This window comes from Camelus bactrianus, chromosome X, assembly GCF_048773025.1.
Source record: "Camelus bactrianus isolate YW-2024 breed Bactrian camel chromosome X, ASM4877302v1, whole genome shotgun sequence".
In the NCBI taxonomy this organism is placed as follows: domain Eukaryota; kingdom Metazoa; phylum Chordata; class Mammalia; order Artiodactyla; family Camelidae; genus Camelus; species Camelus bactrianus.
In genome coordinates this window covers 24701233-24717124 of record NC_133575.1, presented here as the reverse complement: position 1 = coordinate 24717124, position 15892 = coordinate 24701233, and the positions used below count along the sequence as shown (strand labels likewise).

Genomic DNA, 15892 nt, shown 5'->3' with positions numbered 1-15892 from the left:
TTTTCTTGGTAGGCCTCCTGCTTTAGTTTGCCTACAGTCACAATGATTGCTTCTCTAGTAATCACTGGTACTGGTGGGATCTAATCTCAGACAACTGCCAACTGTCCTTTTCTACTTTTCCTGACCAAAAGAGATTCTTTTCCCCAAACGTGTTTTTTAGCTCTGTGATTGCTCCTTACAGAAATTTAGAATAAGTTCTCAGGAACTAAAAGGAAAAGGCATTTGATGGACATAACTTAATTTGCATTTAAATGTGGTCTTTGCTGTCACTAAGTAACTAGTGCTTCAGACAAGATACACAACTTTCATTCTCTGCTAACTTCAAGGTTGAGGTGAGGATTAACTACATAATTTGTGAGGCCCAATGAAAATGCAGGGACCCTTGTTAAAAAAAAAAAAAATAAAGAATGTCAAGATGACAACAGCAGCACAGACCAATTAAGGGCCCCTTCTGTGTGCAGAGCCAGGAGCAACTGCATGAGTTGCACGCCCAGGAAGCTGGCCCTGCTTGAGGTCTCTGCCTACCCAAGGTATTTCTCACTCAGAGAAGCTGAATTTTTTTTTTTTTTTTTTTTTTGTCTTAGCTTTGCTATCTTCCACAGTCTGAAAATTTGCCCAGAAGTTTATTTTGCCATGTCTTTCAGGATTCCTGGTGGCCTGTTTTGATATCTTGGTGTTCTTGAGCTATAAGTGTAGAATAGAGCCCCACCTTCACCATAGAAATAATCATCTTTCCCTTTAGTTAAATTCTAGGCTCATTGAAAATAATGGTCATGCCCTTTAAAAAAAATTGCAGTGGTTTTTAATAGAGCTAACTTAAAAATACTAATTCACTTGAATTGAATCTTAAGAGTTGAATTAATAATGTACAATAATTTTGAGTTATACATCTAGGTGGTAATATCATGGAATCACTATATTATGTGGACCTGAACAGTTGATGAGAGGTTTATGGACTAGAAGGGCACAAGTGGGTGTATTAGTTGGGGCCTGAGATTAAATGTCCCAAGGTAAGATTAAACAGGGAATTATTTTATTAGGGAAATTATCTATGTGAAAGGAAATAAATAGGAATCCAGGGAAGGTGGAAGACCCATTAGATCAGAATGTAAGTCTGACTTGAAATGAAAGAAAGAGGGAGAAAAAAATGGGTAGAAACACCCCAGAGTGCAGTCTAAGGAAGGTTCAGCAAAGCTGCTGAGGAGACATTGAGCCCAAGTCAGCCAGAGGAGCCCTAAATCTCCAAAGAAAGGTTCTGCTTTAGTATCTCTGTCACATTCTGTCATTGGTGGAGAGCAGTCTGTGGGAAGCTTGGCTTCTGTCCTGTGTAGTGATGGATTTCCAAATGCAGCAGCTGGAGTCCTCAGTCAGTTAGGTCTCAGTTTTAAAAGGCTTGCACATTCTTATGGCCACCACAGTGGGTATTAGCAGCAATGATCTGAAAGTGTAAAAGTACTAGAAGAAAACAGGCATAAAGCGTCTTGACATTATTTTGGGCAATGATTTTTTGAATATGACACCAAAATCACAGGCCACAAAAGCAAAAATAGAATTGGAATTACATCAAACTCAAAAAGGTTATGCACAGCAAAGGGAAAAAAAATTAACAGAATGAAAAGGCAACCAATGAAATGGGAGAAAATATTTGCAAACCATATGTGATAAGAGTTAAGGTCCAAAATATGTAAGGAATTCATACAACTCAGTAGTAAAACAAACAATCACATTTAAAATTGGACAGAGGACCTGAATAAACCTTTTTGCAAAGAAGACATCCAAATGGCCAACAGGTCCATGAGAAGGTCCTCAGCATCACTCATCATCAGGGAAATGCAAATCAAAACCACAATGAGAATCACCTCACACCTGTTAGAATGACTATTATCAGAAAGATAAGAGATTACAACTGTTGGTGAGGGTGGGGAGAAAAGGGAACCCCCATACACTGTTGGTGGAAATGTAGATTGGTACAGCCATTATAGAAAATAGTATTGAGGTTTCTCAGGAAATTAAAAAGAGAAATACCATATGATCCAGCAGTCTCATTTCTGGAGTCTCACTTCTAAAGGAACCTCACTTCTAAAGGAAATGAAATCAGAATATCAAAGAGATACCTGCACTCCCATGTTCACTGCAGCATTATTCACAATAGCCAAGATAAGGAAACAAGCTAAATGTCTTGTCAGTGGATAAATGGATAAAGAAATTGTGCTATATGTATATACACAATGGAATATTATTAACCCTTAAGAAGGAAATCCTGCCATTTTTTATAACATAGATGAGCTTGGAGGACATTATACTAAGTGAAATGAACCAGACACAGAAAGCCAAATAGTGTAAGATCTTACTTATATGTAGAGTCTAAGAACAGTTGAACTCAGAGAAACAGAGTATTATGATGGTTGTGACGGGCTGTAGGGTAAGGGAAATGGACATATGTCAATCATAGGCTACAGACTTTCAGTTACAAGATGAATAATTTCTAGAGATCTAATGTACAGCATGGTAACTATAGTTAGTAGTAATGTATACTTGAAATTTGCTAAAAGAGTAGATCTTAAGTGTTCTCATCACACACACACACACACACAAGGTGACATTGTGAGCTGATAGATACGTTAACTAGTTTGATCGTAGTGATCATTTCACAATGTATACATATATCAACACATCAAGTTGTAATTTTATATACAATTTCTATTTGTCAAATCTACCCAAATAAAGCTGAAAAAAATTTAGTAAATGGAGCTAAGACACAGAAAAATTGTATGATTTAGATAAAGAAAACTTGAAGACCAGGTGAGCTCCACTTCCTTCAGAAGCCACTCCCTGACCACTAAATTTGGTTAGATATCTCTGCTGCATGCTTTGATAACTCACTGTGCTTCTGCTACCATAATATTCACCTCAGTTTATTATGATTGCTTACTTACTGCCTGTCCTCACTACTAGTTCATTTTCTCCATGAGAATAGTAATTTTTCCTTTTTCACTGCTGTATCCCCTGTGCCTAGGTCAATGACTAACATAACATAAATACTTTAAAATGTTTGCTGAAACTTAAATTGGGCTACAATCTACAAAATATCTGGCCTGTATTCTTCTAAACAATCAATGATAAGAAGTTCAAAGAAAGGCAAAGAACTATTTCAGATTAAAGGAGACTAAAGAGATATGACAAATGCAATGCATTCAGTAAATGAAAGGCAATTAAAGGGATAGTTTTCTTACTATGAGTAAAGGATATAGATTACATTATGGTGCTAAAGCCATGTTAAGTTTCCTGAATTAGAAATTGAACTGAGGTTATGTAAAAGAATGCCTTAGTTTTTAAGAAACATAGAAGTATCTAAGAATAAAGGGCATGCTATCTGCAGATTATTCTCAAATGGTTCAGAAAACAAGATATATATATATTACATATACAGATATTATATATATATAAAAATGATAGAATGATGATAAGTGATAAATAAAATGTGGCATCACGTTAACAATTACTGAATCTGGATAAAGGGTATATGTGAGTTCTTTGACCATTCTTATAAATTTTTTGTAAGTTTTAGATTATCTAAGAGTAAAATGCTTTTTAAAAAAAAATATTCCTTGAATGAAGGAAGGAGAAAAGGATATCCACAGTTAGAAGTTGCTTATGAAGATGTTACCAACAGAGATGCTGATAGAATACTGAAAGAAATAGGGATATTATGCCCAACAGGAAAAAACCCAAGCCACTTTAAAATGTAAATGAGAAGTGAGGAAGTGGAGGACAATAAAGATGACTTTGGATTTGGCCAATTTGGAGAGACAGTCGAATGTAAGAATAGAAGCCAGAATTAAGGTGCTCAGTGAGGCAGTTGGAAGCTAGACAGATGATTAGCATCCTCACAGGTAAATCTCTTTCAGTTACTAGAAAGGCTACAATTTAGGAGCTCCCTGACTTAAATGCTTGTTTTCTTCCATACATAAAGTGGTTATATAGACCCTTTCACCTTGTCAATCTTTAATGTTAATTTTTTTTAAGTTGTAGATAAAAGAGTACAAGGTCTCCGTGTAAGTTTAATTCATGCTTATTTCCTAAAAATGGCAACATCTGAAAACCACCTTTTGTTCTCAGTGTGAAGATTGTTGATTTTTATGGAAAAATACTAAAAATATAACAAGTTTCTGATAAAGGTCTTAGACATATAAATACTAAATATTCAAGTAAACATATAGTTTTCTATTTGAGTATCATTTAGGTAGAATTTCATTTTAATAAATACCAATACAAAGTGTAGTTCTTTCTAAGAGCCTAAAATGACCTACTTATGGTTTGTATGGCTTCATTGTTTAACCACCTTTTTCATAAGATTGCTATTCATAACCATTTCTCTCAACCCTGGGGAGACTTAGTAGGATTAACTACTTCTGATTCACTTTGTATTTGAAGATTATTTTTTCTCCATCTTTGCTCAGCTAGTGGAGTCCATGATGAATTCTCATCTCCAAGGGGTAAGCTGTTTTCAGTAAAGCCCGGTAGCTGGCTTATGACTCCTTAGAAATAGCATTGATTTCTTCCTTCCCTTGTGTTTGTTTCTTCCAGAATGATAGATCCATGATAGACATGCTCTGTTATCATGCTTAGGTACTGTTAAGCATGTAAAGGTTTTAGCGGTGTTCACTTAAGATGTAAGTATCTGGGCTCATACCAGAAAAATAAATAAGCATAATTAGCATTCTACTTGTTTAGCATGACAAATATAGACCACTGAACTTAGAAGAAAGAAATTGACCAGTAGTAGATGACTGGAGGTCATATGAGGATGAAGATTAGAGTAGAAACAGTGTTTTTGAGAGAGTAACATCTGGTATGAGCACCAGATTGGGGGCAGAGAATAGAATTTCGTAGATGGATATTTTAGTAGTGGGTAGTTTGAGTAATGAGTAGATCTAAGTTGTCCTCTCATCTGTGGGTATCTCAGTGGAATAGAGATGAAGGTCATTGTATTTGAGAAGTTACAGAATTATAAAATTAAGTTGTCAAGTCAAAAAAATTATAATAGTAAATAAATAGAATCCACACGAAAGAAAACCAAATGAAAAAAATGTTCCTCTTATTGCATGCATGTGTTCTGTTTTTCAGCAAGAATGTCTTTTGGTTACTGTTTATGTAATATCGTAACAAAAAATAATAAATGCCATATTCAGATCCTTCCCTTTATTTCTGAAAAGAAGATCAAAGGAAAAAATTCCCATTCTGCTTTACTGAGAAACCACCATTTAATTAGTATACTAGTGTCTGATAAATTCCATACACATATACATAATTATTATTGTGCAATTTCTTTTTTGAAATGGATGTTTGTGTGTGTTGAGCAAAAAGTGGGATAAAGTTACCATTTTGTTTTGAAATATCTTAGAAATGCATACTTTTATTGTAGTTTTAACTCTCCTTAGATTTTAAAGGAGGCTGCTTCAAAGGATGTCATTAATAATCTTCTCAGGTGCTTACAAAGCATGTGTCTGTCAGCAGAATTAGAGAATCACCCAACTAGAGAACAGGTTCCACAATACCCTGAGACCTATTTTGTTCATTAGAGAGGAAAATGGCTTGTTTTAAGTTTAAATTGACATGCTTGCTAATTTCAGCAGTAAAAGCTGTTCATTGTGGTCAGGTTTAATTTAGAGCCTGGTCAGGTTCAGATTAAAGTTGATCAAGTTACTTCTACAACATACGTCTTAAATGAACTTTATAAACCTAAAAGAAAGAAAAAAGTATAACCATCATTGAGTAATGTATCCAGAAGTGAGAAGCAAAGAATGGCCTGGTTGTTTGAGGGTGGGTTAATATTAAATCGAAGAAAAACAACGATAAAGATAATCTTTGCTATATAAAAATTCCCAAGTATCAAAACCCACAACTTTTTATTTAAATTGCATAAAACATACCTAATGCATTCATTTACTGCTATATCCATGACACCTGAAACAGTGGCTAGCACTTAATATTTAGAAAATGAAAGAATGAATGAGTAAATGAATGAATTTGCGTACTTTGCTAGCTATGTGTAATTAGAGTGCTTCGTTAAATTTGATGGGAAGATATGACTTTATCTGAGGTTCCTGGGTAAGTCTGTTTTTAAAGATGTCTATTGCATGTATTAAACATTAAGAGTCAGGGATTCCAAAGTATTTTTCAGCTTACCATGTCACAGACGACCAGAGTCTAATATTCTAACCCTGGAAAACATCTTATTTCATAAAATTTGTCTGCTACTATATGGTTCCTACTTTAAAGTTTCTTCAGTACTCTCCAACTGACTTACGCTACTTACTTCAATAGCTGTCTTTGGCAATTTGTTCCATATTTCAAACACCGTTTTGTGTAAAGAAACCATAAAAGTTAGAAACCTGAAAATTGGATTTTTCTTCTGAGCAATCACAGCTTACAAATGTGGAAAATTTGTTAAAAGTTAGCCCCTCCAGTTTTTCAATACAGAGAGGGGAAAATACACAAAATAAATGTGTATAATAAGTGTTTGGATAAGTTCTTCCCATTATTTTTATACTACTAAAAGCAACTGAGCTTATAAGACCTACCCCCCTACCTCTTCACCAAAGAAGCACTACAGAATGATGAAAATTTGGCCTTTCCAAAAACAAAAGTTATTAGAAAACCAGCAGCAGTTAAAAGGCATAGTATATAACTAAGTTTCATAAACACTGCCATCTGCCACATTTCACCTCTCACTTTCTTTTGCCTCATGTGGTGGTAGAAAGAACATCGGATTTAAAACCGTAAAGACTGATGGCTTAGTTATTAGTATGGTTTTTAGGAGAATAAAAATAGGAAAACGTGCAAAACATCTGTCACATAAGTAGTTATAAATTAATAACAAGCATTCATTATACCTTCCAAAATTAAAATAAAATGTACAAGAACAGAAGAGATACCGAAGTTTTCCCAAACTTCTTTGTAAACATCTCTGGGATTTTGGCCCTTTAGTGTAGAGAGAGTGGATGCCAGAGACAATAGATGGACACTTGAGGGAGGGAGGAATTTCCTAAGAGTAACATTGCTACCTATCATCTAATATTATTTATATATATATAGACAGACTTCATTCTATTTGGTACTTTTATCTAAAGCAGTATTAAAGTCAGTTATAATCAAAATATAAATACTAACTTCTAGTCTGATACTTTCCAAACTTGCCTGATCATAAGATTGAAGTAGAGAATTCATTAAAAATGCAGATTCCAGTCTCCTTCTTCCTACTAATTCATTCATTCTGGGATGAGGCAAAGGAATCAGGTGATTTTTACCAGAGTCAAATTTGAGGAAAGACTAGTTTAGCTCATCTATATCATCTTCTCATTTTATTGGTGAGGAGTTTCAGGCAAAAAGAAGTTAAATAAGTTATATCTCTTAAATCACTTCTCTGCTTTTTCTGTTCCTAAAACATACACCTTAAGTGGGGGAGGGTATAGCTCAGTGGTAGAGTGAGTGCTTAACGTGCATGGGGTCCTGGGTTCAATACCCAGTACCTCCATTAAAAAAAAAAAAAACCTAATTACCTTCGTCTCCCAAAAAACTACACCTTAATTTTGACACTGCAAAGAATGAGATTACAGGTATAAATAGCTATTTTTCTTTTAAATACATTGTCGTAATTCACAATTACATTTCTTATTCGTGACACTCATATATAGGTTTAAGTAAGCCCAGATACTGTGAATTGACTCCCTCTAAGCTCTTAAATAGTGAAACAAATCTGTAATCAAGATTTCCACTTGAAATATTTTTGATATGTAAAAATGAAACACATTTCCTCTTTAAATTGTTCTCTATAAAGATTTACACATTAGAGATTTATATCGAGTAGCATCTTTTTTGTTCTTAAAAGTGCTTTAGTTGGTTTGAAAATTACACTTTACTTTGTAATCCGTAAAAGGAATGCACATTGCTGTAGAACGTCTATTAAGTTACATTTGTTCCTTCAGGCAGCACTACAAGATTTGGAACAGAGGCGCCCCCAGTTGGAAGAACTCATTACTGCTGCCCAGAATTTGAAAAACAAGACCAGCAATCAAGAGGCTAGAACAATCATTACTGATCGAAGTAAGTCTTTTTTTAACGGGTATGTGAAAGTTAAGGAAAGACGTATGAAAAGTTTCAATAATGACTTAAGTTCATATTCCTCTATCACTTTTATAAAAATAGTGCTGAATAGCTGTATAACTATTACAACTAAGATTTTCAGTTCATAATGTTGTCTTTCAATAATTCTGTGGAATAGAAAAAAATACGATCTTCGTCAATCCATGCTTACATAGATGCAAAGCACGGAGTGATGGGTGTAGTGAGCATGGGTCGGGCAGAACAGTTGCTTCTCAGTTGTCATTTTTCTGGGCTAGTATCCACGGAGATGCCAGTCTCTCCCTCACATCCTTGGTTGTTGGTCCAAGGAGGCAGTGGCTTCCTGAACCACTTTTCATCCCTGTCTGCGGTGGTGCTTTCAGATCTAGATGTCTCTCTGCTACTTGGATACCCTCATTGTGTAATATCAGAGATCACAGTTCCATTCCTCATGCTCTACAGGCATGAAGTTTGGGAGGCTGTTTAAGGCCCATCTGCCTAGACATCGCATGTACACTTTTCTTCTCACGCAGTGTGATTCAGAGTGGCTGTGCGTGGGGTCAGGAAGAGGGATAGAGGCAAGAGTAGGGGAAACTGCTCTCCATCCTGTTTTTATCAGAGACTCACCTCAGACATGAGGCCCAGGTCAGCTCTGTTATCAGATTCCCTTAGCCCTCCCTGGGTTTCCTCCCTTTCCTCCAGGGACACATGTCAACGTTGAATATCTTTTCTAATGTAGGAGTAGGGAAAACCTTTGTTTAATCTTTTTCCTTTCCAAATCTTTTGTCTTATACCAGGCCTAAGCTTTTGAAACTTAAAAACCAAGAATCTATGTCTTCATAATATATATTCTGTTGTGACTTTACTTCCCGAAGGAAGTGGAGGCAGAATGTCTGGCTACCAGTATGTTGGGGGAGGGGAAAGAGTAACCAGAATAAAAGGTCCATATTTGAAAAATGTTAATAGTCTTAGGTAAGTATTTAGTGATAATAACTATTATTTTTTAAGTACCTCCTAAGTATCAGGCAGTATGCATTGTGTGTGGTATGTGTGTGTGTATAAAATCTTTACAAATTTCTGCTAAATTTCATAATCTGCATTTTATAGATGAGGAAACAGTTTCTGAGAATGGTTATTCAAATTGCTCAAGCTTACAAAACAAGCAAAGAACAGAGCTTAGAATTTGTAAATGTCTCTTTCTGTCATGAAAGTCTATGTTCCTTTTAGTATGTCTACCACTTCCCATCTTGGTTTGTTATTTTTGTTAATGACCTTAATCACAAGGTCTAGGACTAAATACTTTCTCAGTCTGCAATTATGGATGTTTTGATTCACTTCCTAAAGACATTTCCTCTTTCTCTTGTAGTGATTATTAATCAAAATAGGCTCTTCCTGATTTTGAATTTTTAACTCTTTAATGTTGCTCAATGTTGTTGGATATATGCTAATGTATTAGTTAGGTAACACTAGCCACCAGGTAAGCTACCAAATCTTGCTGGTTTACCACAGTAGAAGTTTACTTTTTGTTCTGGTGTAGTCCAAAGTAAGCCGCCCTCCAATGAAATCATTGAGGGACCCAAGCCCTTTCCAACTTTTGTGTCCGGAACTTCAAAGTCTTATGCATTTAATAGGCAGAAGAGAAATGAATATTGATCATTGGAATTGATTGTGAGCCAGTCTTGCAAGTGGTACACATTAATTCTGTTGATAATTTGTTGGCTAGAACTTGTCACATGGCCACACTTAACTGCAAGGGAAGCTGGAAAATACTGTCCAACCTTGAGCCCAGGATGAAGAGGAACTAATTTAGTGGGAAACTAGTTACTCTCTTCTACAGGTAATTTGGACAAGAAGAATGCTCTTAAGTTCTGTAGTTCTGTGTAACTTATAGGATGTCATTTCTCTAACCAACAAGACAAGAGCAAATTTGCCTTGTAATGACCAACACAGATAGCTGTCCAATTGATATAGTAGAGTATTCCTCCCTCAAACTGGAGCCATGAGGCTTCCCCACAAGATAGAAACACACAGGCCCAAAAGAGTAATCAAAGCAAGTGATTTACTCAGTACCAGACTGAGTTCCCACTACACAGTTAAGTGATCTGTTTCTTGAGTGAGAAATATGGAAATTTGGCAAGGATGTTTATGTAAATCTGAGTATACTGCATAGAAAGTCATTCGTTATTTTACTAATGAAAAATAACTTCTTTTTTTCCCCTAAGAGGAAAATAACACTAATTTATTTTATGGTATCCATGCAACTTTGTCTAAACATTTTCCATTATCCCTTGCAATCTTTTTTTGATACTGTATTGACTTTGTTTTAGATTAAAATTGAGTGACCAGAGGGCAGATTTGTCTCTCTCTGCTAATATCCAGTGATTTAAAAAGTTCTGTTTTTCTGAGCTTTTGTCTTTTAGGAATGAATACCTTTAAGAATGTTTGCAGCATAGTGGAAAGAGTCCAATGCAAATGGTCCAAAAAAGCATTTTCTTAAAAGCAAGTGTCTGTTGAGACATGTCATGTTGTTCATTAAGAGCCTAAGTCAGAATCTTAGTTCTAAATATGCCTGGAGCATCTAATGCTGCTACCAGGATAATTCTGACAAGATACGTTTATCTAAACAATGTCATTTGCAGCTCTGCTATACTTCAGTCTATCTCTTCATTTGAAATCTATAAAATGGGATGAAAATTCAATACTCATAAAGTTTCACTCGTATTCAACATAGAATTTTTCTTAGTATAGATTTGGTTTTCAGGGAATGCGTAGAAATAAAATACTTGCTCGTAAAATTGTTTTTTCTTATTTGAACATTTCAGTATTACTTTTTCATTGCCCTGAAATTTCCAGAAATACTTAAAAAGGAATCAGCTAAATAAAGAAAAAATATTCAATAAGTATATAATACTATATTGAAACATAGTATTTCCTTCCTTGGTAAATCCCAGTTCATAACTTTGAACATTTGGGGAAATCTATACATAGTTATTAAATTTGTCAAGAGAAAAGTCCAGTAAAAAGCAATTCTTCTCTACAAGTAATATCCATGGTAAAATCTCAAGTAATTGGGTCTGCAAAATACCAACCATGTTTCACTGTATAAAACTATCTCCGTGGTATCTGTTGTTTTAAGGTGATTATATTTATGGAAATCATGTAATAATCTAGGTGAGAGAATAAATTTCATTCTAAGAGCTTTCAAGTGAAAAATTCTTGTTGTTTCTGGTGGTCAAACTGTTCATTTTCCTTCAGTGCTTTGGTTGCTGAATGTGTCTACCAATCCTGGTCATTTTTTTTCCACAAAAGAGACTGGAAACCGATAAGAAGAATCTCAGATTGCTTACTTGGAGGTTTCTGAATTATGCAAAACTCATGTTCATGTCCATTAGTATTGCGAAGCTTAGGACGGTGATACCTCTCATAGCAGCAAGGAGGATATGGAAAGAGAGAACTGCTCTCTCTTATTGCTCTGTTTATTCCACAACTAATATTGGTGAACATGGCTCACCTGACATTTGTATTTGAGAGCCTTGCTTCTGTAGCTTCTTCCTCAGTAACTCCCATCATTACCATTTTAAAGATCTGTGTCAATGGCGCTTCCATGTTTGAAGGACAAACTGCCTGGGCTGGCTTACTACCTTTGTGACTCTGAACAACCAACTAATCTCAGTAAACTATCTGATCTCAGTTTCCTCCTTTATAAAGTAAGATTACTTGTATATACCTCAAGATACAGGTTGGGAGAATTAAATGAGATGATGCATGAAGAGCACTTAGATCTGAGCCATAATAAGAGCTCAGTGAATGTTATCTCTTGTTATTTTAATTAGAATCAAATTGAGTTGTTTGAATGCTTAGTGCAAAAGCATTTAAAGCATTCAGTAAGCTATTTGGTAACTCTGGTTCTTCCACTAATAAAAAGAAAAAAAAAGAAAAAAATTGAGAGCTTTTCAAAAGATCAAAAGGAAAAAGATAGAATTGGATATATAAATAGAATTAAATAAATATTTGGAAAAGCCTTTATGTGAGTAATACTACAAAAAGCAAGGCAATTGATATAAGCTACTTCATTTTCAATATTTACTCTAACCTTAGGAGGTGGATATTATTATAGAGACAGAAACTGAAGCTCAGAGAGCTTAAGTAACATACCTCAGGTCCTAGTAAGATGTGAAGTGAGGGACTGGGATTTAAACTGATGTCTGTATTCTAAAGCCTGAGGCACATGAAATGGTAAGGGCTTGTTAGTCAAAAAGTAGAAAGATATATTTATTTGAGAACTTAAAATATTAGGAGTAAGTTCAATTTACTATAATCTGGATATAATATTTGGTTGTTCCCGTTTATACTGTTGTCTTCTATGCATTTGCATGTCTAATTATAGGATTGTCTCCTGCATGTGTTGTAAATGTACAGCATAGTGGATTTCAATAAGCTACTAGCTGCTCAACCTTGACCAAGTGGATTCACTTCTCATGGTTCCCTTATCTGTCATATGGGGTTAATAATAATACTGAAGCTGGTAGGGTGATTATAAAGATAAAATTACATGATGTTCCTAAAGTGGAGACCTGGCACATACTACAGGCTCATTAAATGGTAGATAACTATCATGGTGAGATGGATTTGATACAGAGGAGCTGGAGCTGGGAGAATAGGAAGGGGGAATAATATATGGCCTTATATTAGCTAAACCAGGTGAGAAACTTCTAAAACAAAACACCAAGTCTTAAGAGAAAGTTGTTCCTTTTAAAATTATTTTTTCGGCTGAGACTTTCTCAAACCAGTCCAGAATTCTTTGACAAATTTGGTGACATCATATAAATTTTAAGAATATAAATTCATATTGTATTGCTTAAAGAACTGATATGCAGGGCTGTAAAAAGGAGAATGCTCTGCTGTATGAGAATAAAAATACTCTCACAAGATTTTTGAATTAACTGACAGTTTTATAGCCGCTTTGTCAACCCATCATTCATTGCTGCAACCAAATGTATGAAATCCTTCATAGTGAAAGAAAAAGACTTTGTTGTTCTTCACATTTTTATGAAATCTCTATTGCTAATGAAATGCCAGCCAATATCTTCCTCTCAGGTATTGTCTATTAGAGAGTTGCTTATTTTAGAAGTGGAGTCAACCATATAAATTTCCTTCTTTTGACATCTAGCACCTGCTGTCAACCTGTTATAACTACAGGCAGCTCTCAAAATTTACATCCACCAGGATGCCACTGGCAACCAGAATTCAGTAAATATTTGAATGCTTATTCTTCGCTAGTTAATATCAGAGGTGATGGAGAAGATACAGGGACAAATGATTCAGCCTTTGTCTTAAAAGAGCTCACAATTGAATGTGATATTTGGACAAATATATCCAGGCAAGGCTGTCTAGGGTAAGTAAGTATTTCAGTAGAGAAGTATTACAAAATGTTGAGAGACAGCACAACAGAGGGGAGATTGGGTCTGAATGAGGGGTCCTAGAATGCTTCCAGGAAGTTAAATTTTGGTCTAAAAATCCTAAATTTGATTAGGATTTTGAAAACCAGATAGAGGCTGGAGAGCGAAGAGTATTTCAGAAAAGGATGACAGGAGAATACATAATTAGACTTAGGTTAGCAATGGTGTGACGGATGAATTTGTAGGAGTGTGTGCGCGTGTGCATGCGTAAGTTTTGGAGGATAAGGGAATAAATGGAGTCAGTGAGACCAGTTAGGAGCCAAGAGAGGCCAACATAGAGCAGTGACAGTGGAGTGGAAAAAAAAATTGAATTAAGATATGCAGTGGAGCTAGCATATAGGATTTGGACATTGATTGGATGTGTAGAATTGAAGACCTAAGAGAGTGCTTGCCTCATAAGATTCTGAGATTCAGTACTTTGGAAGATGGTAATATAACCAGAGACAAACTCAGGAAAAGGAGTTGATTATGGGTGATAATGTAATGTGCTTAAGAGACAGCTGATGGCCAGAATAAGTAATGGTTGAAAATACAAGAAGAGAGGTCAGGAGTGAAGTTACTTCTACACAGATTTGGAAGTTACCGGGAGTGGATAAGCTTGCACAGAGACAGGGTACCAGGTGAGAAGAAAAGCGGACCTAAGGAATAACCTGGAACTTGGCTTACATTTCTTAAATGTGGCAAGAGTTAGCACCACCCCTCGCAGTGGTAACTTGCAATATAGGTGCATTTAGACAAACACACACAGAAGACTGAGTTTATAGGTTTTGCACTGTATTTTGTTTTCTGTATCTTCTGCTGTCTAATAGCATAAGTTTTGGTATAGTGGACCTTGGTGTTATACCAAGGGTTAAACAAAATATCACTTTCTCAATCCTACTTCAAAAACAAGAGTTTTACTGCATACTACATGTACATATATTATTAGTATTAATCTTTTCTTCCATTGTTATTTACTAGGAGTAGCGAGTTTTTTTAGTCAGCATGCTCCAGAGAGAGATGCAAACATATTTTTTAATATATATATTTATATTTATTTAAATACACACACACACAAAGAGAAAAAGAAAGAGAGATTTTAAGAAATTAGCTCACACCAGTGTGGGAACTGGGAAGTCTGAAATCTTCAGGGCAGTCAACCAGGATGGATACTTAGAGAAGAAATGATTATACATTCTTGAGTCTGAAGGCCTCTGGAGGCAGAATTATTTCCTTCTCTGGGTACCTCAGTGTTTTCTCTTAAGGACTTCCAGCTAATTAGATGAGGCCCTCCCACATTATGGAGGCTAATCTGGTTTACTTAAAGTCTACAGATTTAAATGTTAATCACATCTAAAAAGTACCTTTACAGAAACCTCTAGGCTGATACTTAAACAAAGAACTGAGCATCAGTCTCTAGCCAAGCTGACACATAAAATTAACCATTACAGTGAAGTTCACAGTCCCATGTGTTTCTTCATATGTATATGTCATGATTCCTTTAAGTTTCATTAGTATCCAGTTAGTAGGGTACCTGGAAATATACATTAAATAACAGACATGACCTTTAACATCTTAATGAATTTCATAGCTCTATTAGAATAATTGTAACTATACATTTAAAAATTTTACCTATAAAAAGTATATATTTTTCATAGAATTTTACTTATGTTGTGTTAAACTTAGCATCTGTCATGAAATAATTTAGTATATCTCATTTTTTAATTTTATAAGAGGATTAATATCAAAATATATTTGAATAGGATTTAAAATACAAATTAGTCACTGTGACTATATTTAATTATTAATCTTTCTTATGAGTGTGTAATCAGAAAAAATAAATATATTTTAATTTAAGTGATGTAGCTACAATTATGAACATAAATAGCATTTTTTACTAACTGCTTAATTTTTCATCATGTTTCTTTCTACAGGGAAAGATTTGAATTAGCAAATGTTTTATTCACCCACTTCAAAAACTAAACATAATGAACATAACTATTAAATAAACAAATTAATGAAAATGATTTTTTTTCTTTTTTGGTATGATAGAATAAAAATGGTGATGAATAAATATAAAAAATCTCTTACTCAGACAAAGTAAGCTGATAAGACAAATACAAAACAGAAAGAGATGTGTTCACAGGGGAAATTCCACATTGTCAGAGGCTAGCATTTTTATCTTCTGGCCTAATGAGGCATTGCAACTAAAGTCCCAAATTTCTGTTATATTTTGGTACCTCTGAGCATAAGGAGGAATATTACTCCCTGGTGATACCATGCAGTTTAGATGAAGCTAAGCTAAAGGTTAGATATGTACCATGGACTGC

The 15892-nt window shown here is 34.9% G+C and overlaps 1 protein-coding gene across 8 annotated transcripts in view; it reads left to right on the top strand.

Moving 5' to 3' along the window:
* Window positions 1-15892, top strand: part of DMD (dystrophin) — a 1840970-nt gene that overhangs the window by 1292968 nt on the left and 532110 nt on the right. For all 8 annotated transcript variants that reach the window (XM_045507265.2, XM_045507267.2, XM_045507235.2 and 5 more), the window contains one exon: window positions 7989-8106. In XM_045507265.2, the coding sequence (XP_045363221.2) occupies window positions 7989-8106 (118 nt within the window). The remainder of the gene's footprint in view (window positions 1-7988; window positions 8107-15892) is intronic.